Source organism: Nomascus leucogenys, chromosome 15 (assembly GCF_006542625.1).
Source record: "Nomascus leucogenys isolate Asia chromosome 15, Asia_NLE_v1, whole genome shotgun sequence".
Classification (NCBI taxonomy): Eukaryota; Metazoa; Chordata; class Mammalia; order Primates; family Hylobatidae; genus Nomascus; species Nomascus leucogenys.
In genome coordinates, this window is record NC_044395.1 from 59,082,416 (window position 1) to 59,110,388 (window position 27,973).

Below are 27,973 nucleotides of genomic sequence, written 5' to 3' on the forward strand. Positions count from 1 at the left end.
CTACAGCACTGAGCACTTTCTGTTGCCCTTCCCAGAAGGAGTCTAAGGTAGTTAATTTTGAGCTTGCAAACGCTTTTAACCCCTGAAAATGATTTTTGGAGCTAACTATGACATGAACCCCCAAATTCCTGTTTCCTGGAAGGTGGAGACCAAGAGAAAGTACTCTCACATGGTTACAAGATCAGGCTCCTAAGGACATAAAACAAGATGGAGACCTCATCCAGTTTTTCTGTTTTTTTGTTTGTTTGTTTGTTTTTTGTTTTTTTGTTGTTTCTTAAGAGACTTGTAGCAAAGTTTGGAACTGACTAGTTTGCTGGGATGGTTTGAACAGCGGGCTTATGGGGTCCTTTTGTTCTATCCTAAGGTACTTCTCTTTATGACAGACCCATACAGAAAGACACACAAAGCCCACCAGATTTGCTACTATTTAAGAATAGCCTTAAAATCCTTTGTTGCATTAAGAAAAACTTTACAGAGGATATAAACAGTGATTGCTATCATTCATTCAACCAGTTTGCACAGAGAGAGGACAGAAGTCTGATTGGTAAGAAATCCTTTCACTTTTGCTGGTTCCCTTTTCCCTGAGTTTTTCTAGTAACCTGGCTCACTGCACTATAGCCCTGGGGGCCAAGTTGCAACACAAAGAGAATTTATCTTTTTCCACATTGGCCAGAGCAAAATACATGCGACAAAACATAGACATTAGCCACTCCACTTAGCACCCAATATCAAACAGGCAAGACTCAAAACTTGCCCCTGGATGGGCCCTGTCATCTTTAAATCTGTTTAGAAGCTTCTGCATTTTAATAGGCATCCCTAGTTGAGACTAATTTGGGAGCTCTCATTTTTAAATGCATTTCAATGCATTGTTGTTCAGTTGAAACTTTCCACTGTAAGTTATGTTTAGTAAAATTTTGCCACTTCTGTAAGGCTCCGCCGCTTCCCAGGCCTAACACTTATGCAGGTATAAGCTGGAAGAAACTCAGTCCTCCAGAAATTAAGGATCTATTTTCACCTAAGATATGGCTTTGCTTTCAGTTTCCCTTGATCAACTTAGCCAATGATTTTTTCCTACCTAAGCAAGCAAGAAAAATGAAATAAAGGGGAGGAACACAAAAATCCCTGTGAATTTTCAAAAGCCAAATTTTACAACCCCAACAATATTACCATGTACTACCAGTTTCTTTCTGGCCTAGTCAGATATAAAGGCCTCTAACTGGATTCAAGCCAGTTAATTACCAGATCAAATTTGATCCTGGACTCAGTCTAGTTTCTGTTGCAACTTCTAAACCCAGTTTGGAAAAGAAATTTTCTCAAAGAAACTCAGAGAGCTGGCCGGGTGTGGTGGCATGCCTGTAATCCCAGCACTTTGGGAGGCTGAGGTGGGTGGATCACCTGAAGGTTAGGGGCTCCAGACCAGCCTGGCCAACATGGAGAAACCCCATCTCTACTAAAAATATAAAAAATTAGCTGGGTGTGGTGGTGCATGCCTGTAATCCCAGCTACTCAGGAGGCTGAGGCAGGAGAATTGCTTGAACCCAGGAGGCGGAGGTTGCAGTGAGCCAAGATCTCGCCATTGCACTCAGCCTGGGCAACAAGAGCAAAACTCCGTCTCAGAAAAAAAAAAAAAGGAACTCAGAGAGCTCAAAACACTAATCAGTGGAGCTCTGAAATCTGAGAGAGAACTTACCAGGATCCCCAACTGCTGTGACAGATCAAAGGACACAGTGGATTCTGCAGGTAACTTACTTGTTCACTCAGCCCTCCTGGGGATTGTTACAAGCTCTACTTCAGATCCCACTTCTGACACCACCTGTTAAAAGAAAAACTTCAGCAGAATTAAATTTCAAGGAGTTTAATTGAGCAATGAATAATTTGCAAATCAAGCAGCCCCCAGAATCACAGCAGATTCAGAGAGATTCCAGGGATGCCTCATGGTCACAACAAATTTATAGACAAAAAAAAAGAGAAGTGACATACAAGAATTGGAAGTGAGGTACAGAAACAGCTGGGTTGGTTACAGGTTGGCATCTGCCTTATTTGAACACAGTTTGAACACTCAACAGTGTATGAGTTGTTGAAGTATGGCTGCTGAGATTGGCCAAGGCTCAGCTATTACAGGTGAATACTCCTAAGTTAGGTTTTCAAAGTTATCTCCCTATTAACTTAGGTTACAGTGCATCCACAGGGACTCAAATATAGAAGTACAGAGCCCTCCTCAGCCCATATTTAATTCACTTTAACACTACCAACAAACCAGTCTACATTAAAGGCAAAAAAAAATTTTTTTGAGATGGAGTCTTGCTCTGCCACCCAGGCTAGAGTGCAGTGGCACAACCATGGCTCACTGTAGCCTCCACTTCTGAGGCTCAAATGATCCTCTCACCTCAGCCTCCCAAGTAGCTGGGATCACAGGCACATGCCACCATGCTGGGCTAATTTATTTATTTATTTTTTGGTAGAGATGGGGGTCTCATTATGTTGCCCAGGCTGATCTCAAACACGTTAAAAATTTAATGCTACCCTAACTGTTGAGAAGATAGAAACAAAACTACCCCACACATCCTGTCCTCCAGCCTCAGCAGTCCTATTGCAAAGGTATTACCATACTGAGTTTACAAGAGGATTTACTTGAATTTCACTAGTTCTCTCATGGCCAAATTATTGCTCTTGAGTTTAATGCCTCAGGTCTCTCATCTGTAAAGTGGGTCAATAATAGTAACTTCACAAACTTGCAAAGAGTAAATGAAGAGATGATGCAAGCAAAGTGCAGGTAAAGTGCCTGGAAGAGAGCCTGGCACAGAACACTCGTTAACTTTAGCTACCATTATGACGATTTTGGAAGTCTTTCTTCCTCTTACTGCTATACTCTTTAGTGCCTAACGAAGAAACAAAACATCAATTGCAACTTTGGTGGATTAATTCCTTTCCAGTCAGTGCCCCAGCTCCTTACTGATGTAGCCAGCTCTTCACCCTGCCCTTATTAACCTTTTATACTTACCTGCCCACCTGACACGTGGGGATGTGGCTTGTGCACTAGGGCAGTATAAGGACCTAGATTGATGTATGCTACATGGTTGTGTGGACCTGAGATGTGAACAGTCCCAGGAGATGGGGATGGGGTGGCCAGATCAGAACATCATAACTGAGTTGGGAGACTTCTGAGCTCCAGATGAGTGGTCTCTATGTCCTATGCATCCTTTGGCAAGGGACTCCATGTATTAGTTTTTCTCTCTTTGTTTTTTTTTTTTTTTTTTTTGACAGTGTTTCGCTCTTGTTGCCCAGGCTGGAGTGCAATGGTGTGAACTCAGTCACTGCAACCTCTGCCTCCCGGGTTCAAGCAATTCTCCTGCCTCAGCCTCCCGAGTAGCTGGGATTACAGGCATGCTCCACCACCCCAGGCTAATTGTGCATTTTTAGTAGAGACGGGGTTTCTTTTTTTTTTTTTTTTTTTTTTTGAGACGGAGTCTTGCTCTCTCGCCCAGGCTGGAGTGCAGTGGCGCAATCTCGGCTCACTGCAAGCTCCGCCTCCCAGGTTCAGGCCATTCTCCTGCCTCAGCCTCCCGAGTAGCTGGGACTACAGGCGCCCACCACCACGCCCGGCTAATTTTTTGTATTTTTAGTAGAGACGGGGTTTCACCGTTTTAGCCAGGATGGTCTCGATCTCCTGACCTCGTGATCCGCCCGCCTCGGCCTCCCAAAGTGCTGGTATTACAGGCGTGAGCCACCGCGCCCAGTGAGACGGGGTTTCTCCATGTTGGTCAGGCTGGTCTCCAATTTCCGACGTCAGGTGATCCACCCGCCTCGGCCTCCAAAATGCTGGGATTACAGGCGTGAGCCACTGCGACCGGTGTATTACTCTTTCTCTGTTGCAATTCCCCTGTCTTGATAAATCGGCTCTGTCTAAGCAGCAGGCACGGTGAACCCACTGGGCAGTTACAACAGGGTTGTATGTAACTGGGTTACAGGGTTGTAACAGGGTTGCTGCTGTAATGGCCCAGTGGGTTCACCTTGCCTGTTGCCTAGACAGAGCTGATTTATCAAGACGGAAATTGAAATAGAAAAGTAGTAATTAACGCAGAGCCGCTGTGCAGGAGACTAGAGTTTTTGTTGTTGTTGTTTTGAGACGGAGTCTCGCTCTGTCGCCCAGGCTGGAGTGCCATGGCACGATCTCGGCTTACTGCAAGCTCTGCCTCGGCCTCCCAAAGTGCTGGGATTACAAGCCTGAGCCACTGCACGCGGCCTAGAGTTTTATTTTTACTCAAATCAGTTTCCCAGAGCATTCAGGGATCAAAGTTGTTTTTTTTTTTTTTTTTTTGAGACGGAGTCTCGGTCTGTCGCCCAGGCTGGAGTGCAGTGGCGCCATCTCTGCTCACTGCAAGCTCTCCCTCCCGGGTTCACACCATTCTCCTGCCTCAGCCTCCCGAGTAGCTGGGACCACAGGCGCCCGCCACCACACCTGGCTAATTTTTTGTATTTTTAGTAGAGACGGGGTTTCACCGTGTTAGCCAGAATGGTCTTGATCTCCTGACCTCGTGATCCGCCCGCCTTGGCCTCCCAAAGTGCTGGGATTACAGGCGTGAGCCACGGCGCCCTAACAGGGATCAAAGTTTTTAAGGATAATTTGGCAGGTTGGGGAAGGCCAGTGAGTGAAGAGTGCTGACTGGTTGGGTGGGAGATGAAATCACAGGGAGCTGAAGCTGTCCTCTTGCGCCGAGTCAGTTCCTGGGTTGGGGGGGAGGGGGCACAAGATCGCATAGCCAGTTTATCCATCTGGTGGTGCCAGCTGATCCATCAAGTGCAGGGTCTGCAACATATCTCAAGCACCGATCTTAGGTGCAGTTTAGGGAGCGTCAGAATCTTGTAGCCTGCAGCTGTAATTTCTAATCTAAACCATAATTTCTAACCTTGTGGCTGATTTGTTAGTCCTACAAAGGCAGTCCAGTCCCCAGGCAAGAAGGAAGTTTGTTTTGGGAAAAGGCTGTCATGATTTTTGTTTTAAACTTCAAATTGTAAACTAAGTTCCTCCCAAAGTTAGTTCAGCCTATATCCAGGAATGAACAAGGACAGCTTGGAGGTTAGAAACAACATGGATTTGGGTAGGTCAGATCGCTTTCAGTGTCTCAGTTATAATTTTGCAATGGTGGGTTCACTGTGACAATCTTGAGGGACTTCCCACAGAACCCTCAGTTATTGAAGCCCAAAGCCTCAGAAATGGCGAGGAAGAAGGGGAGGGGTGTTGCGCGGTCAAACTCCACACGGTCTTAGCCGACCTCCGCCGCTTTTCCTAGAACGTCTCATCTCTATGGTCGACGGCGTTCAGATTCCGGGGCAGACTAAGTTGTTCTTCCGGGGTGCCTGCCTCTTCCAGGGCGGGCGGTGTGGTGCACGCATTGCTGTGCTGCAACTCCCTCAGGGCCTGTGTTGCCGCACTCTCTGCTGCCATGAGCTTCCTCAAAAGTTTCCCGCCGCCTGGGCCGGCGGAGGGGCTCCTGCGGCAGCAGCCAGACACTGAGGCTGTGCTGAACGGGAAGGGCCTCGGCACTGGTACCCTTTACATCGCTGAGAGGTAGGGTTCCTGGTCCCCAGCGCCGGCCTCCTGCGCGCCGCCCTCCTCCTTGCTGGAGCAGGCGGTGCGAAGGAGCCGGGCAAGGGGCGGCCTGGAGGCCTGCTGGGAGCGGGGGCTCGTGCCCGAGACGCCTCAGGCATACCTGTACCGGGTGGAAGGTTCGATTTTTCTAGTACTCCTTCGGAGTCTTCCATTCTCTGTTTTCTCCGGCCGGAATTTCCCCTCATGGATTGTGCTTTTTTTTTTTTTTTTCCTCTTTCTTTTTCTCTCTCTGTCTTTCTCTCTTTCTTTTTTCTTCTTTTCTTTCTTTCTTTTCTTTTTTTTTTTTTTTTAGCTCGCCTGTTTACTGGAGGTCTGGCGCGTGCGTTGCCCTTAACGCACGGTCTGGTTTTAAGCGTCTGAAGTGTGCCTGTCTTCCGGATGAACAGATGCAGGAGATGTTCCCCTCTCTGGGATACGTAGTTTCAGAGCCGACTGTGGAGGACTTTTAAAGTTTGGTTACACGATATAGATTTTCTTCTGTAGGTATAGTTAGGAGAGGAACACCCTTAACTCGACACAGACAGGGGTCATATGCAGAGGGACCAGACTCCCGTTTTGGGGTCCTGGAAGGAATTGCCCTTTTATTTGGCCACCTGGAGCACTTTTGTATTTTGACAGTCAGATAGATCTACCATAAATATTGTGGTTGTAGAACTGAGGTCCCTGTTTCCTTGACATGCAGTTCTCTTTATTTTGAAGCCTGTAATGACACATTGAATCTTTCCTGCTCTTCAGATATGTGTTGCTTTCCCTTTTGCTCCATCACTTGTCTACAGCCAGAGAAAATTCTTTACTTTTAAGAGCTCATGTGATTACTTTGGAACCACCTGTAAAATCCAGGATAATCTCCTTATGTTACTGTTGACTGGTAACCTTAATTACGTTTGTGAAGTCCCTTGTGCTGTGTAATATAACATATTCACACGCATGACACCAGAAAGTGAAGGTCGTGGGGGCCAAAATTCTGCCTACCACAGAATCCAGAGCACAAAAACTGTAAAGAACCGCTGCTTTAAAGGGAAATTTAGACATTGAGCAAGGTTTAGGCTTTAGGCCAGAAACTGAGATAGGACATATGGATGGGAGGAAAAGCAAGATTGAGGTGAGAGTCAGATAATGAGTTTGGTCAGGACACGTGTGGAGTAGTTGCACATATGATTGTGTGTTGGGCCGGACGCGGTGGCTCACACCTGTAATCCCAGCACTTTGGGAGGCTGAGGCAGGCAGGTTGCTTGAGCCCAGGAGTTTGAGATCAGCCTGGGCAACATGGCGAAACCCAGTCTCTACAAAAAATACAAAAATTAGCCAGGCATGGTAGCGGCCTGTAGTCCTAGCTACTCAGGAAACTGAGGTGGGAGGATCACCTGAGCCCAGGAGATCGGGGCTGCGGTGAGCCGTGATTGTGCCCCTGCACTCCAGCCTGCGTGACGGAGTCCCTGTCTCAAAAAAAAAAAAAAAAAAAAAAAAAAAAAGAATGTGTGTCTTGGGAAAGTGGTATTAAAGAGAGATGTTTGGAGGTGGTTAAAGTGTTAGTGTATACTCATGGAAATGGATTAGATATTTCAGAAGAGAAGAGGACCAAGTGTAGAACCCTAGGGATACGCCTACGGGTGGGTCATGGAAGAAGAGACTTGAGAAAGGAGGAAGGAGCAGTCAAAACAAAATGTGAAGAGCATATATTGAGTATTGACAAGGAAATCTTTGATAATTGGGGAAAGCAGTTTCTTTGAAGTGGTGGAAGATGGAGCACAGATACATTCCTAGTTCCCAGGCATTCCTTTTTTATTCATGACATTTCTGTATGTTGACACTTCTTTCAATATTATAACTCGTTTTGAGGGACAGTCCTGTATTGGTTTTTGCACTTAAAACAATTTCAAACCTAAGATCCAGTGCAGTGGCTCACGCCTGTAATACCGGCACTTTGGGAGGCTGAGGCGGGTGGATCACCTGATGGCAGGAGTTCAAGACCAGCCTGGCCAACAATGTGAAACCCTGTCTCTACTAAAATACAAAAATTAGCTGGGTGTGGTGGCGTGCACCTGTAATCCCAGCTACTTGGAAGGCTGAGGCAGGAGAATCTCTTGAACCTGAGAGGCGGAGGTTGTAGTAAGTCGAGATCATGCCATTGCACTCCAGCCTGGGCGACAGAGTGAGACTGTCTCAAAAAAAAAAAAAAAGAAAAATTTCAAACCTAAAGAAAAGTTTTAAGTGTTATTACTACCCATACACCCTTCACAAAGATTTATTAATTAACATTTTGCCATGTTTATGTCTCTGTTTTTCTTTTTTTTCTGAGCCATTTGAGAATTGCAGACATGTTTTCCATTTCCTGTTCAGAACAGGGACATTATCTTGTATAACCACAATACAATTCTCATACTAAGGAAGTATAACTCTTTAAGTTCTTATCAGCTTTTAAAAAATTCTTAGCCTGGGCAAGGTGGCTTACGCCTGTAATCGCAGCACTTTGGAAGGCCAAGGTGAGCAGATCGCTTGAGTCCAGGAGTTCTTTACCAGCCTGGACAGCATGACAAAACCCCATCTCTGCAGAGAATACAGAAAATGCAGAAATTAGCCGGTCGTGGTTGCACGTGCCTGTAGTCGCAGCTACTATTGGGGGTCTGAGGTGGGAGGATTACTTGAGCCTGGGAAGTTGAGGCTGCAGTGAGCTGTGATCATACCACTGCATTCCAGCCTGGGTGAGAGAGTGAAACCTTGTCTCTTAAAAAAATTAAACATTATTTGTTTCAGCTTTTCACAAACAAATCTCTTATGTTTCTTCTTTAAGGTTTTTTTTTTTTTTTTTGAGATGGAGTCTTGTTCTCTCGCCCAGGCTGGAGTGCAGTGGTGCCACCTTGGCTCACTGCAAGCTCCACCTCCCAGGTTCAAGCAATTCTCCTGCCTCAGCCTCCTGAGTAGCTGGGACTACAGACGTGCTCCATCACGCCCAGCTAATTTTTGTATTTTTAGTAGAGACGGAGTTTCACCATGTTGGCCAGGCTGGTCTTGAACTCCTGACCTCATGATCCACCCGCCTCGGCCTCCCAAAGTGCTGGGATTACAGGTGTGAGCCACCACGCCCGGCCAAAATAATTTTTTTGTGTGTGAAACATAAATACACACACATACTGTATACGTATATATACAGTCCAGCAGTTCTTCATCTGAGGGAGTGAGGGAGAATGCCCAGAGATAACAAAGCTGGAGAAGGAGAGAGTCATGTTCATGAGTTTGGCTTACAGCCTTTAGGGCTTTGGTGAAACTATTTAGTTTGAGGCAGAGAGGGACAGCAACAGATTAGGTTTGGCTGGACTTGATTTAGTCTCTCAGATTTGTGTTGAAAGATTTAGAATCTCTGGCTTATTTCAGAGCTTAGTTTTTTATAGGAAGTTGAATTTTTTTTTTTTTGAGATGAAGTTTCACTCTTGTTGCCCAGGCTGGAATGCAATGGTGCAATCTTGGCTCACCACAACCTCTGCCTCCCGAGTTCAAGCGATTCTTTTGCCTCACCCTCTCGAGTAGCTGGGATTACAGGCATGCGCCACCATGCCCGGCTAATTTTGTATTTTTAGCAGAGACGGGATTTCTCCATGTTGGTCAGACTTGTCTCAAACTCCCAACCTCAGATGATCCATCCGCCTCGGCCTCCCAAGATGCTGGGATTATAGGCATTAGCCACTGCACCCGGCCAGGAAGTTGAATTTTTATCCAAATAAGGAAGATACAGAGGCATGAATAATATAAAATAGACAGTTTAAAACAGGTAAAATAAAATAGGTAATCAAATTAAAATTAGGTAATTTAAACTTAATTTTTTTTTTTGTATCTCATTCTAAAATTAATCTTAAACCAAATAATTAAGTTAACCCAAATTCAACACCTCTCTTAGCTTCCTGTCCTGTTTTTCATCCCATGCTGGGAATAAAGGACACTGACCATACTTGTGCAAAAGCATTTGAATTCAGCAAAACATTTTCTCTACATGTTTACTTGGTTTCTAATTATTCTTGTCTTTCCCTTTTGACTCACGGTTTCTTTGGAACTGGGTATGATTAATTAAATATTTTAGAAGAATTTCTTCTAGAATATATACAAAGAGTAAATGCAAATCAGAATTTAATGATCAGACAAAACAGTTATATTTTTAAATGATACAGTGAAATCTTTTTTTTTTTTGAGACGGAGTCTTGCTCTGTCCCCCAGGCTGGAGTGCAGTGGCACCATCTCGGCTCACTGCAAGCTCCGCCTCCCGGGTTCATGCCATTCTCCTGCCTCAGCCTCCCGAGTAGCTGGGACTACAGGTGCCTGCCAACACGCCTGGCTAATTTTTTGTATTTTTAGTAGAGACGGGGTTTCACTGTGTTAGCCAGGATGGTCTCGATCTCCTGACCTCGTGATCCGCCCCCCTCGGCCTCCGAAAGTGCTGGGATTACAGGCGTGAGCCACCGCACCTGGCCCAGTGAAATCTTTTACGTTTCTCTACAGCACCTTGAAAGTTAGAACTTGAATCCTTTGAGTAGATTTATTACAATCATCCCAGCAAACTTTAATGGCAGAATGTCTGGTCTATTTCATCGTGGCCTCTGCTAGAATTAGAAAATCTGGTGGTGGTACAACAAATAATTCATGTGCAATAGGATTTAGTTTGTTGTTAATAGGTATTTGTTCAAATTAAAATTGCCAGATTAAATGAATGTACTGTCAAATCTCTTTTTTTTTTTTTTTTTGAGACGGAGTCTCCCCCTGTTGCCCAGGCTAGAGTGTGGTAGCGTGATCTTGGTTCACTGCAACCTCCGCCTCCTGGATTCAACCAATTCTCCTGCCTCAGCCTCCCAAGTAGCTGGGATTACAGGTGCCTGCCACCACACCCAGCTAATTTTCGTATTTTTAATAGAGACAGGGTTTCGCCATGTTGGTAGGCTGGTCTGGAACTCCTGACCTCAGGTGATCCATCCACCTCAGCCTCCCAAAATGCTCCCAAAATTATAGGCATGATCCACCACTCTCGGCCTATAATGTCAAATCTTTTTTAACATAGTAACGTGCTGTTGGAAAAAATAAGTTGTCGAAAGTAAGTTGTTTTCCCATTTAAAAATATCTGTGAATATTAATATATGATTTGCATTTGTAAATCTGAAAAAGTAAAATACAGAAACCTAGGGTTTATTTTCTTTTTTTATTTTAAAAAAAGAATTTAATGATTAGAATAAGTGTTTTTAAGTGTGGAACTTGGCTTCTGTCCTATTGAATGCATAATCCCAGTTCATGTAAAAGATTATGAGAGTTCCATAGCAAATGCTGTGCAGAGGAGCATTTGTATTCTCTCTGCACTAGTAAGGAATTACAGAGTTATGACTTTTAAAAGTAAAGGCCATAATTTGATAGGCACTCATTCTATGTTTAGGTTTCAGTTTTTCCATGTCCTCATTGAGTCATTCAAGTTTTATGGCTCTGGATATTTGAAATTATTTTGGACACCCAAATTTGGAATGTTTCTTTCTGAATTGTGATAACGCCAGAAAATTTTTGAGATCAGAAAAGGGCAGTTTATTTGCTTTAAAATAATATAGCTTTTGTAGGGGACTCATGATACTTGGGCATTATTTCATCTCCACATTAAGAGGAAAGCAGTGGACAGGAAAGATGCATACAGCACATAACCTCATTACATAATACAATGTTTCTTTGGAACCAGTAGGAATGAGTTGTTCTGGAAAACAATTTGTAGAGGTTTTATCACTTTTAGCTCTTTAAGATTTATCACTTTTAGGCCTGGCGCGGTGGCTCACGCCTGTAATCCTGGCACTTTGGGAGGCCAAGATGGCAGATCACCTGAGGTCGGGAGTTTGAGACCAGCCTGGCCGTCATGGGAAAACCCCATCTCTACTAAAAATACAAAAATTAGCAAGGCGTGGTGCCACACGCCTGTAATCCTAGCTACTTGGGAGGCTGAGGCAGGAGAATCGCCTGAACCCTGGAGGTGGAGATTGCAGTGAGCCAAGATCATGCTACTGCACTCCAGCCGGGGTGACAGAGCAATACTTCATCTCAAAAACACAAAGATTTATCACTTATAAGCCTCCTAGTTTTCCTTTACTTTTTTTTTTTTTTTTTTAATAAGAATGTTGGATGGAAATCTTTCCATATGACAGTGCATATATTCTTACTTTTGCCTTTTGAAAGTATACAATTACGGGCAGGGCACGGTGGCTCACGCCTGTAATCCCAGCACTTTGGGAGGCTGAGGCTGGTGGATCACGAGGTCAGGAGATCCAGACCATCCTGGCTAACACGGTGAAACCCCATCTCTACTAAAAATACAAAAAATTAGCTGGGCGTGGTGGCAGGCGCCTGTAGTCCCAGCTACTCGGGAGGCTGAGGCAAGAGAATGGTGTGAACCCAGGAGGCGGAGCTTGCAGTGAGCCGAGATGGAGATTGGGCCACTGCACTCCAGCCTGGGCAACAGACCGAGACTCCGTCTCAAAAAAAAAAAAAAAAGTATACAATTACAGAAGTTTTAGTATATTTACAGAGTTGTACAGTTATCACCACAATCTAATAATCTGCCTTTGTTTTTGGTAATGCTTTTGGTAACTAAGGGTCATGTGGTTAGACATTGATTTCATTTAGGGGAACTGAGGTGTAAAGTTCATCCTCCCCTTCCACTGAACATGAGTGATCTCAGACTGTCACACTGTCATTGTTCCTGCTCAAGGCAGTCCTAGATTCTCCTGTTTTACTTTTGTTTTTGCTTGGTTAGAAATTAGACAGCCAGGCTTGTTAAAATTGTATAGAATATAAAATGATACGGGGGTCTTACTTCATTAACTTTTTTTTTTTTGAGACGGAGTCTTGCTCTGTCGCCCAGGCTGGAGTGCAGTGGCGCAATCTCGGCTCACTGCAAACTCCACCTCCCGGGTTCACGCCATTCTCCTGCCTCAGCCTCTCCGAGTAGCTGGGACTACAGGCGCCTTTGTATTTTTTAGTAGAGACGGGGTTTCACCGTGGTCTCGATCTCCTGACCTCGTGATCCGCCCGCCTCGGCCTCCCAAAGTGCTGGGATTACAAGCGTGAGCCACCGCACCCGGCCTCATTAACTTTTAAAAATAATTCATATAGCATACAGTTTAACCATTTAAACATACAATTCAGTAGTTTTTAGTCTGTTTACAGAATTGTGCAATTATCACCACAATTTTAGAATATTTTCTTTACCCCAAAAAGAACCTGGTACCCATTAGCAGACATTCCCTATTTCCTTCTAGCCTTAGGCAACCACTATATTGCATTAACATTTTTTTTTTTTTTGACTTCTTCAGGATTTTTTACTTTTTTTCTGCTGAGTGGTACAGCTCCAGATGGATGAAGTATTATCAGAAAATTAGCTAGCCTCTACTGAAAGCTCAACATACTGATTTTGGTGGTGTGTTTCCTTTGTTACACCAATAAAATATTTGCATTTGACCACATTTGAGGGAAAACTAGACCTAGCTTTTCTGTGGCTTTCTCTTAAAGACATTGAATAAATGAAAGGCTTCAGGGAATCTGTCTCTCAAGGTAATAATTATTTCCTGACTTGCGGTGAGTGTGATTACAGCCATTTCATATATATGTCTTTTAGTGTAGGATTCATGGAGAAATGCATGATTACCAAGGATTTATTGCATACTTAACTCCTGAGCTCTTTGTTAATGGTTTTGAAGAATGTTAAATAAAGGAATGTGACGAGTTCTGCTGTCCAATAGTTCACATTCCATAAGGGCACATATAAGACTCATTACCACAGAGTTAAGTGCTAAAATTTGCAAGTCAGAAAAAGAAGAGATCTTTATGGACTGGTGTAGTTGAAGGGAGGCCTCATGGAAGAGAGGAGGATTTGCAAAAGCAAAGAGGGTATTTGAAGACGTACCAAAAAAGAGTAAGCATGAAAGTCATAGAAACATACATGTGACTGAAGAAAATGGAATTTCAAGTCTGTTTGAATTTATAGCTAGAGGGAAAGAGACTGTAACAGAACTGATCTTAAAGAAAACTCAGTTTCCACTACTGAATTTTCTTATTTTATGAACGTTTCTAAAAAAGTAAACTTGAGTTTGTTTATATGCGTATAGGTGTCCAAGCTGAACTTTTATATACTTTGTGGTCTTACATGAGGATTTACTTTCTAAAAATAGTCTACTTAAAACATGTTTTTCAGCCGCCTGTCTTGGTTAGATGGCTCTGGATTAGGATTCTCACTGGAATACCCCACCATTAGTTTACATGCATTATCCAGGGACCGAAGTGACTGTCTAGGAGAGCATTTGTATGTTATGGTGAATGCCAAATTTGAAGGTATGTATGGTGTAATTTAATCTAATGCCTCCTTTGATAGCAAATTATATTTTAAAAAAGAGTCTTTGAGGCCGGGCGCGGTGGCTCACGCCTGTAATCCCAGCACTCTGGGAGGCTGAGACGGGCGGATCACGAGGTCAGGAGATCGAGACCATCCTGGCTAATACAGTGAAACCCCGTCTCTACTAAAAAATACAAAAAATTAGCCACGCGTGGTGGCGGGTGCCTGTAGTCCCAGCTACTCGGGAGGCTGAGGCAGGAGAATGGCGTGAACCTGGGAGGCGGAGCTTGTAGTGAGCTGAGATCGTGCCACTGCACTCCAGCCTGGGCGACAAAGCGAGACTCCGTCTAAAAAAAAAAAAGGAAGAAAAAAAAGAGTCTTTGACAATAATCAATGTAACATTGAGGGCATTGACTCATTTTGGATATTAGTTTATTAAGCAAAATTTCAGCACAGCAACTTGGACACTTGAAGTTTTCATAATGGATGTTCATGTGTGTCTGTATATATTTCTCTATATTTGCACTTAGAATTCTTCATTTATTATGGATATGTATTTCTAGCTTTTCCTCTAAAGTTTCACTGTTTATTTTGCCTTTCTCTTTTTAAAAGGCACCCTTAGGGGCTTGGATCAGTATACCCTGTGCTTCTCAGAATTTAAGTTAGAACTGTTTTGTTTTGTTACAATAGTGGTTCTCAGTGGTTGTAGGGGGGATATATTTTCCATGGGCCTCCACCAACCTCACCGTTCCCCCACATTTGGCAGTGACATTTTGGTTGAAAGAGGAAGGGTATTATTGGCGTCTAGCAGTTAGATGTCAAGGATGCTATTATTATACTAAATATTCTATGCACAGATGGTCCCCCACAACAAAGAATTATTCCATCCAAATGTCAGTAGTGCCAAGGTTGAGAAACTGTAGGATATAAAGATTCTCAAGTTTTGCTTTGGGATAATTGCAAAGACTTGTAAAAATCTAGTGAAGATGCTCACGTTTAAAATAATGGGTTGCTTTTCTTTGAAGTAGTGTGTAAGAGACAATCCCATGAGGTTACCTATAAGGCTATTGCTCTTTCAAATTGGGATTTTAATATGGTTTCAGATATAATATGATCATTTATATTCAGTTGTGACACTATTTAGTAATTCTTAGGACTTTTGGCAAGCCCTGCCTCATTAAGTGGTAATGACTGATCCAGCTATCTGAAAATATTTTTGTTATAAGATTTCAAATTCTTGCCATTGGAAAAGTTTCAGACATTTAAAAATCTGGTGAAGTTTGAAAAAGAGGATGAGGAAAAGTAAAAGGCTGTTAACCTTGGGGTATAGAAGTGTAGTAAGACTTCCTAATAAGGCATTTGGCACAAAATTTACTCTCCATCTAAGTAAATGCAACTGTGATTTTATAACCAAGAATATTATGTGTCATGTTTAGTTTAAAGCATTCATTCATTTGCAGAAATGCGAAACCTTACTCTTGTCAGTCAACTCCAAATGCTAGTGTGAAATGGCCCTAAATAGTGACGGCCATTGGAGGTGGGAAAGGTACATGCTAAGAGAAAGGCTTAGGAAATAGCGTTTAATAAATACTAGCCTAAGGGCAAAAGCACATTGAATAAGAAAAGTTTGTCATTAGGCCGGGCACAGTGGCTCATGCCTGTAATCCCAGCACTTTGGGAGGCCAAGGCGGGCAGATCACAAGGTCAAGAGATTGAGACCATCCTGGCCAACATGGTGAAACCCTGTCTCTACTAAAAATACAAAAATGAGCTGGGCGTGGTGATGGGCGCCTATAATCCCAGCTACTCAGGAGGCTGAGACATGAGAATCGCTTGAACCCGGGAGGTGGAGGTTGCAGTGAGCTGAGATCATGCCACTGCACTCCAGCCTGGGCAACAGAGCAAAACTGTGTCGGGGAAAAAAAAAAAAAAAAAAGTAAAAACTCTGTCATTAACTTGCTAGGCAAGTCATTTGCATTTGTTTAAAATGCAAATGCTGTGAGTCCTAAACTAGGAAAAAGCAGTTCAGGAGGTTTTAGGGTGTGTGTTTTAAATATGTGCTCTATAATCATACAGAGTCTATATGATTGATTGTAATTGATATGATTGTGATTAATCCTTTCTTAGTAAGATATGCAGGATTTCCTATCTTACTAGAAATTAGTACTTTTCTGGGTCACATTTATTTCACTAATTCTCCAGTTCCTTTTATTTTTTTTTTGAGACAGAGTCTTGCTCTGTCTTCAGGTTGGAGTGCGGTGACGCCATCTCAACTTACTGCAACCTCCGCCTCCTGGGTTCAAGCGATTCCCCTGCCTCAGCCTCCCGAGTAGCTGGGACTACAGGCGCCTGCCACCACACCCAGCTAATTTTTTTTTTTTTTTGTATTTTAGTAGAGACGGGGTTTCACTATGTTAGCCAGGATGCTGTCCATCTCCTGACCTCATGATCCACCCACCTCAGCCTCCCAAAGTACTGGGATTACAGGCATAAGCCACCTCACCTGGCCCTCCAGTTCTTTTTATCTTAAACTCTTCTCATAAATTACATGTGCTTGAATCATATTTTCCCAGCCTTTGTTCCTTGCATTCTGATTGTCCAAGCTCCAAGTTTTTTTTTTCTCTTTGGTGTACCTCTGTAAATTTTAAAAATGACCATCAGGGCTGGGCGCGGTGGCTCACACCTGTAATCCCAGCACTTTGGGGAGGCCGAGGCGGGCAGATCACGAGGTCAGGAGATCAAGACCATTCTGGCTAACACGGTGAAACCCCATGTCTACTAAAAAAATACAAAAAAATTAGCCGGGTGTGGTGGCGGGCGCCTGTAATCCCAGATACTCAGGAGGCTGAGGCAGGAGAATGGGGTGAACCTGGGAGGCAGAGCTTGCACTGAGCCTAGATGGCGCCACTGCAGTCCAGCCTGGGCAACAGAGCGAGACTCCGTCTCAAAAAAAAAAAAAAATGACCATCAGGTCCGGACACAGTGGCTCACATCTGTAATCCCAGCATTTTTTTTTTGAGATGGAGTCTCACCCTGTCACCCAGGCTGGAGTGCGATACTGTGATCTTGGCTCACTGCAACCTCCACCTCCCGGGTTCAAATTATTCTCCTGCCTCAACCTCCCGAGTAGCTGGGATTATAGGCGCCTGCCACCACGCCTGGCTAATTTTTGTATTTTTAGTAGAGACGGTTTAACCATGTTGGCCAGGCTGGTCTCAAACTCCTGACCTCGTGATCTGCCCACCTCGGCCTCCCAAAGTGCTGGGATTACAGGCATGAGCCACCGTGCCCAGCCACAATCCCAGCATTTTGAATGGCCAAGACAGGAGCATCACTTGAGCCCAGGAGTTTGAGACCAGCCTGGGCAACATCGTAAGACCCCATCTCGAAAAAACAAAAGTTAGCAGGGTGTGGTGGCAAGTGCCTGTAATCCTAGCTGCTTAGTAGGCTGAGGTGGGAGGATCGCTTGAGCCTGAGAGGGCAAAGGTGTCCAGTCTGGGTAACAAAACCAGTCCCAGTCTCAGAAAAAAAAAGATGACCCTTAGCTCTTTGTTGATGAGATTAGATTATCTTAAAAACAACCTTAAAAATTCATTCCCAGCGAGGCAAGGAGGGAGCACTTTGGGAGGCGGAGGTGGGTGGATCTCGAGGTCAGGAGATCGAGGCAAGGCTTTTCTAGGATGCTCACTGGATAAATAATCAGGATTTTTCAACCATAATTGGAAATAAATTTGTCAACCATAATTGGAAATTAAAATTGAATTGCAATATTCAGATTTTCAATACACTTCATTTTTTTAGTCAAATAATGACATTAAAAGGATATTTTTATTTTCTAGAAGAATCAAAAGAACCTGTTGCTGATGAAGAAGAGGAAGACAGTGATGATGATGTTGAACCTATTACTGAATTTAGATTTGTGCCTAGTGATAAATCAGCACGTGAGTGTTCTACAGTATTGATTCTTCCCCTTTTACATACCAAGCAATCCCAATTGATACACACACATACACACACACACACCTCTCACCTTTACCACCATTACCTCCATTCTATTGCTTTTTCTTCATTTTAGCATTGGTAATATCATTAAGGACCAAATACCTATTAATATCAAAGGTTGTGAATGTGGTGAGGATATTGTAGACACTTTGTCATCTGGGTATATTTTGTGAATGGACTCTGGTTAGTTTTACTGATTGGTGCTGTTGACTTAATCTCACCTGCTGGATGGCAGAGGAGTTCCAGCAGTTTTAAAGTGGAAGATCTCAGGATGGCTGGAAAGAGCCCTATCAGCTGGAGAGCAGTCTTCACCCTTCACCCTGATGCCAGCAGTCTTACCAGGACTCTGACCCTTTTTTCTTGGAAAATCCCACGAGCCATAAAGAGATCACAATAATCTCTCATAATGAATTATTATTTTATGACTTGTCCTTTGCTTCAGCTGCTTTCAAGACTGATCTTACAATTTGGCAGGTTTCGTAAATACTGTGGCCTTTTGTGTACCCATTAAATTTATTTGCACTGATGGTTACTTTTATTATAAAAAAAGATTGGTTACAGTTTAATTTCTTTGTTCAGTGGAGGCAATGTTCACTGCAATGTGCGAATGCCAGGCCTTGCATCCAGATCCTGAGGATGAGGATTCAGATGACTACGATGGAGAAGAATATGATGTGGAAGCACATGGTTAGTGAAGTGGATTTTAAAGTGGTTTTTTTGTTTGTTTAGTGTTTCATTTTAAGCTTTTATTTGTGTTAAGGGTAGAGGATTATAGTTCTTTATATGTCTGTAAAGTATGCAGTATGGTAAGATTGTTATTATGATTATGATTATTATTATTATTATTATTTTTGAGTTGGAGTTTTTGCTCTTGTTGCCCAGGCTGGAGTGCGATGGTGTGGTCTCGGCTCACCACAACCTCCGCCTCCTAGGTTCAAGCGATTCTCCTGCCTCAGCCTTCCAAGTAGCTGGGATTACAGGCATGCGCCACCACGCCAGGCTAATTTTGTATTTTTAGTAGGGACGGGGTTTCTCCTTGTTGGTCAGGCTGGTCTTGAACTCCTGACCTCAGGTGATCCGCCTGCCTCGGCCTCCCAAAGTGCTGGGATTACAGGTGTGAGCCACTGTGCCTGGCCGGTAAGATTATTATTAAAATAGAATGACACGGTAGAACACTTTATGCCAAAGCCCTTTGCAACAGACAAATTTTTGAGGGTAAGAAATAGAGATCGTTAGGGGGAAGTATGGTTAAGTTGAGCATATGGAAGGAAAGAAAATGGTAGATAGGCAAGTGGATGGTCAGGAAAGTCTTCTAAGCTGAGGCAGCTGCCCCCAGAGCACAAGCTTCTCTCTCTACACCTTGAGAACCTGGATCATTTATATTGTTTTATTATTACTATTATTATTTTGCAGCAGGGTCTCACTCTGATGCCCAGGCTGGTGTGCAGTGGCGTGATTTCTGCTCGCTGCAGCCTTTGCCTGCTGGGCTTAAATGATTCTCCCAGCTCAGCCTCTTGAGTAGCTGGGACTACAGGCTTGCGCCACCATGCCTGGCTAATTTTTGTATATTTTTTATAGAGACTGGGCTTTGCCATATTGCCCAAGCTGGTCTCCAACTGCTGGGCCCAAGCAATCCTCTGGCCTTGGCCTCCCAGAATGCTGGGATTACAGGCATGAGCCACCGGGCCTGGCCTGCATCTTTATTTAACATGTTCCTTCAAACAGCTCACTGTCAAGGTCATTTCTTTTTCTCAGAACCATACTTCATTTATTTAAGAACTCTTTCCGATTGCCTCCTCCAGACCAGAATGCAGTCACTAGTGTGATAAGAGTCTTTACAGCTTGAAGTGCCTGCTGTTCTCTTTTCTTTTCCCTACTGGTCTTATGTACACCAATCTGGGTGTCCAAAGCCCTTTCCTTCATAGGTACCCACTTCCTGGCCTGAGGTAAACACATTTATGGGATTCTCCATCGCATACCTAAATATATCCAAATATATCCTTATCTTTCTGAGATTTTTTGAGTGATTTAAAATTTTTTATCCTTTTTGTATGTTCGAGAATTTCTAATTTTTTTTTTTTTTTTTAAACAGGGTTTAGCTCTGTTGCCCAGGCTGGAATACAGTGGTACCATCACCACCCACTGCAGCCTTGAGCTACTGGACCAAAGCTGTCCCACCCCAGTCTCCCGATTAGCTGAGATTGCAGGTGCACACCACTGCACCCGGCTAATTAAAAAAACATTTTTTTGGAGAGATGAAGTCTTACCATGTTGCCCAGGCTGATCTTGAACTCCTGGACTCAAGCAGTCCTCCCACCTCGGCCTCCCAAAGTGCTGGAATTACAAACGTCAGCCACTGCACCTGGCCCTGATTTTTTTAAAGAAAGGAGCATGTTTTTTAATCAGAAAACATCTTCATTATACAAATTAATATCAAATTAATTTGTGCTCACTTGTAAAATTCCCACTCAGGATAATGTAGGACTCTCTGACCTTAGGAACACACTTTTTTTTTCTAGTTCCTGGACATGGGATTCTTTGGGAATTGTTTACTGGCTTGTTATCTCTTAATAACCCTAGAGAGTAGGGACATCTTTGTATTTCTGTCTTCAGCAGTAGCCTATATATGTGTACAAATAAATGTTGAAAAGTGTCTTCCTGGAAGCCTGTTTGGACTGTATGTTATCTTCAGCAGATTCTTTTTTTTTTTTTTTTCCAAGACAAGGTCTTGCTCTGTTGCCCAGGCTGGAGTACAGTGGCATGATCTCGGCTCACTGCGACCTCCACCTCTGGGGTTCAAGCAATTCTCCTGCCTCAGCCTCCTGAGTAGCTGGGACCACAGGCGCGTGCCACCACACCTGGCTAATTTTTGTATTTTTAGTAGAGATAGGGTTTCACCATGTTACAGGCCAGGCGGGCGGCAGATACATTATTGATTCCATTTTGTTTTTTCTAATTGTTGTATTTAAAGTTTTCTGTTTGTTTAGAACAAGGACAGGGGGACATCCCTACGTTTTACACCTATGAAGAAGGATTATCCCATCTAACAGCAGAAGGCCAAGCCACACTGGAGAGATTAGAAGGAATGCTTTCTCAGTCTGTGAGCAGCCAGTATAATATGGCTGGGGTCAGGACAGAAGATTCAGTAAGAGATTATGAAGGTGAGTGTCCTTTTGCAGTGTGAACAGTCAGATGAGCACTTGGGCAATAAGTTATGGATAGTCAATAGAAGTTAATTAAATAACTAAGAGAAAGAATTGACTCTCTATAGTATAGGAAGCAGATACAGAATTACATAGTATGGGAAAGCTTATGTCATTTGTTTTTAGTGATTTTTCTTTCCTCATTACCAAAATAGTCTTTGTTCATAGTCAAAAAAATTTGTTTAATGTGCGCAGGCAAAGTAGAAGTGAAAAAGAAACAAGTGTAATTCTAACTGAGAGATACCCACTATTAATTTACTGTTGCATCTCTGTATTAGTTTGCTAGGGCTATTATAACAAAGTGTCATATAGGCTGGGTGGCTCAAACAATAGAATTTTATTGTCTCATAGTTTTGGAGGCCAGAAGTCCATGATAGGTTATCTCTGAGGGCTGTCAATTCAGGCATCTCTTCAGGTATACACACACCTACCAAAGCAAGAGAGAGATTTTAAGAAATTGGCCCACGTGACTGAAGGCTGGCAAGTCCAAAATCTGCAGGGTAAACTGGCAGACTGGAGACCCAGAGAAGAGTTGATGTTGCATTCTGCTGCCTCAGAAGTTCTGCTGGCAGAATTTCTTCTTGCGCAGGGGAGGTGAGCCTTTTTCCTGTTGAGGCCTCCAGCTGATTAAATGAGACCCACGACACTATGCAGGATAATCTGCTTCACCCAGTTTTCACCAGTTTATAAGGCTAATCTCATCTAAAAAATAACCTCCACAGAAACATCTAGAATAATGTTTGACCAACTATCTGGACACTGTTGCCTAGCCAAGTTGATACATAAATTTATCTATCACACCCTTCTTTTTTTTTTTCAAGACGGAGTTTCGCTCTTGTTGCTGAGGCTGGAGTGCAACGGCATGATCTTGGCTCACTACAACCTCTGCCTCCTGGGTTCAAGCGATTCTCCTGCCTCAGCCTCCCGAATAGCTGGGGTTACTGGCGCCTGCCACCACTCTCAGCTAATTTTTGTATTTTTAGTAGAGACAAGGTTCCACCATGTTGGCTTAAAGTATGCACAGGCAAAGAAGAGGTAGAAAAAAATAAATATAATTCTGAGAGGCATTTACTATTAATTTTCTGTTGTATATCCTTTCAGTCTTGTGTCCTTTTGTGTGTGTATATACACTGATTCTGTGTGTGTGTGTGTGTGTGTGTGTGTGTGTTTGTTTGTGTGTTTCAGACAGAGTCTTGCTCTGTCGTCGAGGCCAGAGTACAATAATGTGACCTCGGCTTACTGCAACCTCTGCCTCCCAGGTTCAAGTGATTCTCCCACCTCAACCTCCCGACTAGCTGGGATTACCCACTACTATCATGCCTGGCTAATTTTTGTATTTTTGTAGAGACGGGGTTTCACCATGTTGGCCAGGCTGGTCTCGAACTCCTGACCTCAGGTGATCCACCTGCCTCGGCCTCCCAAAGTGTTGGGATTACAGGCGTGAGCCACTGCACCCAGCCATGATTCTGTCTTATTTATTTATTTATTTAAGACGGAGTCTTACTCTGTTGCCCAGGCTGGAGTGCAGTGGCATGATCTTGGCTTACTTCAACCTCCACCTCCTGGGTTTAAGAGATTCTTCTGCCTCAGCCTCCCAAGTAGTTGGGATTACAGGCATGTGCCATCATGCCTGGCTAATTTTTGTATTTTAGTAGAGGCGGGGTTTCACCATGTTGGCCAGGCTGGTCTCGAACTCCTGACCTCAGGTGATCTGCCCACCTTGGCCTCCGCCTTCCTGGTTCAAGCCATTCTCCTGCCTCAGCCTCCCAAGTAGCTGGGATTATAAGTGCCTGCCACCACACCCGGGTAATTTTTTTGTATTTTTAGTAGAGATTTTGCCATGGGGTTTCGCCATGTTGGCCAGGCTGGTCTGAAACTCCTGACCTCAGGTGATCCACCCACCTTGGCCTCCCAAAGTGCTGGGATTACAGGTGTGAGCCACTGTGCCTGGCCAAGACAACTCTTTCCATAGGGCTTGTATTAGTCTGTTTTCACACTGCTGATAAAGACATACCCAAGACTGGGCAATTAGCAAAAGAAAGAGATTTCATTGGACTTACAGTTCCATATGGCTGGGGAAACCTCACAATCGTGGTGGAAGACGAGGAGCAAGTCACATCTTACATGGAAGGCAGCAAGCAAAAAGAGCTTTTGCAGGAAAACTCCCCCTTATATAACCATCAGATCTAATGAAACTTACTCATTATTATGAGAACAGCACAGGAAAGACCTGCTCCCATAATTCAGTTACCTCCCACCAGGTCCCTCCCACAACACGTGGGAATTCAAGATGAAATTGGGTAGGGGCATAGCCAAGCCATATCAGGGCTCTTGTTTTTTTTCTCTTGTTCCCTCGCCACCTTTTATTTAATGAGATGACAAAAACAGAGAAATAAGCAAAAAGCTTGCTGTACTGATTTTTGTCTTTTCTCCTGAATTATGTTGTAAGCTTTGTGAGGATAGGGCTGTATACCTTAAAAAGCCTAACAGTAAATACTTAGATCTGTAAAGGGTGAATAATTGATACTGCATTTGAAAGTTCCTACATACAGTTATTTTAGTATTGAGGTTGAGAATTTACACAGTTAGTGTCGCAGACTGATTTTGATGTGGCCTAAATCCCCAGGTAGCATTTTCTTAGTTTGTCCCTTCAGACTTTTCCAAAAAGAGGAAAAAACAATTCTTACCAGCAGAGGGCACTAGCTTCCTTCTCGTAGAAGTTATAAGTTGAATCTACCTGTCTGAAGTGTTCATAGGGATTGCTCAGTAGTTAATTTTTTTGTTTAGATGGGATGGAGGTGGATACCACACCAACAGTTGCTGGACAGTTTGAGGATGCAGATGTTGATCACTGAAAATGATTTATGCAGTTTAAGGTGAGTAGTTCATTTTCTCCCTTGTAGCCGAACATGAAAATCATATGAAATGATTACTTTCTATTTTTTTTTAATTCTTTTTTGAGACAGGGTCTTACTCTGTCACCCAGGCTAGAGTGCAAGTGGCATGATCCTAGCTCATTACAGCCTTGAACTCAAGCAATCCACCTGCCTCACCCTCCCAAATAGCTGGGACTGTAGGCACATACTACCACACCCAGCTTATTTTAAAATTTTTCGTAGAGACAAGGTCTCACATGTTGTCCAGGCTGGTCTCAAACTCCTGGCCTCAAATGATTCTCCCTCCTCGGCATCCGAAAGTACTGGGATTACAGCTGTGAGCCACTGCATCTGGCCTATTTCTTTTTCCTTCTTTAAAAAAATTTTTCTTTTAAACCTCAGATTGTTCCTGACAATTTATTTGCTACTCCATTATTCTGAGAAATATATTGTCCTTTGCCAGCCTAAGTATTTCAACTATATGTTAGAGAATAACTGAAGGTCATGTTCATATCGTACAGAGCTAGAACTGGTAATTTTTTTTTTTTTGAGACGGAGTTTTGCTCTTGTTGCCCAGGCTGGAGTGCAATGGCACGATCTCGGCTCACCGCAACCTCCGCCTCCCGGGTTCAAGCGATTCTCCTGCCTCAGCCCCCCGAGAAGCTGGGATTACAGGCACGTACCACCACGCCCGGCTAATTTTGTATTTTTAGTAGAGATGAGGTTTCTCCATGTTGGTCAGGCTGGTCTCGAACTCCCAACCACAGGTGATCCACGCACCTCGGCCTCCCAAAGTGCTGGGATTACAGGCGTGAGCCACTGCGTCCGGCCTTAGAACTAGTAATTGTAGTAGTCCTTTATAAGCTGTTGTTAAATTGTTGTCCCTGTTTCCCCACTACAACTTCCTCTTACCTTATAGCATTGTTTTCTTGAATACTGGCTATCCTCCAGTCTTCGAGATGCTCTTGCTATCCTCCTTTTATTTTACTAAAGCATATAGTAATAGCATGGTAAGATTTATATGTTTTGACTTGACTCTGCTACCACTATCAGTCATCCAGTTAAGTTATAAGATCCTTTGTTATTCCCTGCAATGATAATATTTCAGAATTCCTTCTCTTTTCTTCTGATACAGATTTTAGTTCTGAACCTAGTTCTGTAATCATTGGCTTTTCTCCAGTTACAAGTTTTAATTCCTTTACCCCTGTTCTATTTCATTTCAGAAACCAGCCTTTTAAAGTTCCAGTTAGCTTCTAAGTTACTGCCATTGTGAAAACTGTATAACATTGCTTCTTACACTGACCATGAATTGTGATACTGGACCTCTGCTTTCTTCTCACATCCTCCCAGTGGAACTATCAGAAAATAACCTCTTAGAGTTTTATGATTTATATTTTCCCTTAAATACTTAATTTTAATTTCCACATTTACTTTTGTCAGTGGTAGCCATACAGTCTAAAATCAGCAATGTCTCCTCTGTTAAAATCATGTGTTCACGTCACTGGAGCTCTGTTAACTTTGATTTTTAGCTCTCACAGTTCCAGTTGTCAGTAACTTCACTGTTCTACTTCATGGGAAATCCTTTGGTATCAACTTAAGTCTCCTTTCCTTATTTCTCATCACATTATAGCATATTAATTTTTTCAGTTCAGTGATACTTGTTTAGTAGCTGTTTTATTGCAATTAGAAAACAGATTTTTGGGTCTTTGGGCTTTCACATATTTCTTTTGAAGAATAGACTGTACAGAGAACATCGGCCACTCTATTATTAATCAGAATCATGAGAAACTCATTTGGTATGTCACTAACAGTTAAACAAATGGGATGTTACTGCAGTCCTTGGCAAGAATTCTTAGGATTCTTTTTAATGGTGAAATAGCCACAAACTTTTTAATGAGCTTTGTTTTCTGTTAATTTTATCCTAGAGCTCAGAGGCAGAGGATTATTTTATTCATAATGGTTTTTCTTTTCTTTTTTTTTTTTTTTTTTTTTTTGAGATGGAATCTCGCTGTGTCGCCCACGCTGGAGTTCAGTGCCGTGATCTTGGCTCACTGCAACCTCTGCCTCCTGGGTTCAAGTGATTCTCCTGCCTCAGTCTCCTGAGTAGCTGGAACTACAGACCCATGCCACCACGCCTGGCTAATTTTTGTATTTTTAGTAGAGAGAGGGTTTCACCATGTTGGCCAGGATGGTCTTGATCTTTTGACCTCGTGATCCACCTGCCTTGGCCTCTCAAAGTGCTGGGATTACAGGCATGAGCCACCGCACCCTGTTTATAATGTATAAACATTATATATAATGTTTATACATATTCTTCATCTGGATAATTGATCTGAATTCCAAACAATGTCTGTACGTTTTTTTTTTTTTATTTTGACACAGGAGTCTCACTCTGTTGCCTAGGCTGGTGTGCAGTGGCGCAATCTTGGTTCATTGCAACCTCTGCCTCCCGGGTTCAAGCGATTCTCCTGCCTCAGCCTCCTGAATAGCTGGGATTACAGGTGCCCACCATCACACCCGGCTAATTTATTTATTTATTTATTTTTTGAGATGGAGTTTCGCTCTTGTTGCCCAGGCTGGAGTGCAATGGTGCAATCTTGGCTCACCGAATCCTCTGCCCCACCCCGGGTTCAAGTGATTCTCCTGCCTCAGCCTCCCGAGTAGCTGGGATTACAGGCATGTGCCACCACGCCTGGCTAATTTTGTAATTTTAGTAGAGACGGGGTTTCTCTGTGTTTGGTCAGGCTGGTCTTGAACTCCTGACCTCAGGTTATCCGCCTGCCTCGGCCTCCCAAAGTGCTGGGATTACAGGTGTGAGCCACCGCACCCGGCCCTAATTTTGTATTTTTAATAGGGACGAGGTTTCACCATGTTGGCCAGGCTGGTCTCAAATTCCTGACCTCAGGTGACCCAACCACCTTGGCCTCCCAAAATGCTGGGATTACAGGCGTGAGCCACCACACCTGGCTGTGTAAATTTTTAATCATTTAAAATTGTACATGCTTTAAAAGAATGAATAAGGAATAAATAATTAAGAGTAGTTTATGCAACCGTTAATAATTTCAGGATAACGGAACTAGGACTTCTCAATGCACGAGGTGGGGTGGAGACGGCACATTAATGGTGGAATCACAACTCTGCCACATACTTGTGTACACCTTTGGACAAGGCATATAACTTATTTAATCCTCACTTCCCCCATCTGTAAAATGGGGAGGATAATACCTACCTTGCAGGGTTGTTGCAGAGGCTGAGATAAAATGTACCTAAGTCCTCTGGCACTCGTGACTAGGCATTCAATAAGTAGTAGCTATTATTATTATTACTATTGTAAACACTGTAAACCTTTTGTTTTTCAGATTCTGCTCCTAACCGTAGGAGAGAACTTGGTGCCTCTTCCACTCTGGAGTGAAGTTAATGAAAGTCTTTTTCCTTTTTCCAAAACCCAACCTGAACCAGTTCTTTCTTGAGACAGACTATACTGAGACAACAAGTTGTCACCAGCAGAAGATAGATAATATGACCTTTATTAACTTGACGAATTAACTTAACCGAGAGGGTATTTGTAGTTTATTATTTACCCCAAAACTTTCTGTGTCTGGGTACCCTCTGAGTAGGCCTATAATTCCTACCTTGACTGTGTGCATCATTTGTAAGCTAGCAGATCCATGTGGTGAAAATGCACAGGAGCTTGGTGTAGGTAGACTGTGGGGGAAAGAGAGAGCTCCTTTTGCCGTGTTTTACCAGTCTGCTGTTATAACCTCTTAGGTTGTATCCTTTAATTTCCAGCCTTTTAGGTTAGTTTCTATAACAGAACAAGTGAGTCTGGGATGAAGTCCTCAATGTACTTCAAATGGTAATTGTTTTGTTTTTGTAATAGCTTAACAAATAAACCTAGGTTTTCTATATTACTTGCTCTCATTCTTGACTAAAATCATTAATG

General features: G+C 43.1%; 2 protein-coding genes across 3 annotated transcripts in view; one reads left to right on the plus strand and one right to left on the minus strand.

Moving 5' to 3' along the window:
- Positions 1–5,351: 5,351 nt before the first annotated feature.
- CLNS1A (chloride nucleotide-sensitive channel 1A) lies at positions 5,352–27,941 on the plus strand. 2 transcript variants are annotated; one of them, XM_003254672.4, is made up of 7 exons: positions 5,352–5,569; positions 13,812–13,948; positions 17,789–17,890; positions 18,531–18,638; positions 20,939–21,112; positions 23,942–24,030; positions 27,390–27,941. In XM_003254672.4, the coding sequence occupies exons 1-6, from the start codon at positions 5,445–5,447 to the stop codon at positions 24,007–24,009; spliced, it is 714 nt and encodes a 237-aa protein (XP_003254720.1). In that variant the 5' UTR covers positions 5,352–5,444; the 3' UTR covers positions 24,010–24,030; positions 27,390–27,941. The 2 variants fall into 2 exon arrangements, with proteins under 2 accessions (XP_003254720.1, XP_030684756.1); XM_030828896.1 differs by lacking the exon at positions 27,390–27,941 and adding an exon at positions 24,608–24,643.
- The window catches only part of AQP11 (aquaporin 11), a 35,079-nt gene continuing 28,231 nt past the window's right edge, over positions 21,126–27,973 (minus strand). Inside the window, exon 3 of the mRNA XM_030828895.1 lies at positions 21,126–21,581. Within this exon, the coding sequence (XP_030684755.1) occupies positions 21,337–21,581 (245 nt within the window). The 3' untranslated portion in view covers positions 21,126–21,336. The remainder of the gene's footprint in view (positions 21,582–27,973) is intronic.

Coding starts and splice junctions, on each gene's coding strand:
- CLNS1A (XM_003254672.4), top strand. CDS start 5,445: ATGAGCTTCCTCAAAAGTTTCCCGCCGCCTGGGCCGGCGGAGGGGCTC. Junction 5,570..13,811: donor ACCCTTTACATCGCTGAGAG/GTAGGGTTCCTG, acceptor CATGTTTTTCAG/CCGCCTGTCTTGGTTAGATG. Junction 18,639..20,938: donor ATATGATGTGGAAGCACATG/GTTAGTGAAGTG, acceptor CTGTTTGTTTAG/AACAAGGACAGGGGGACATC.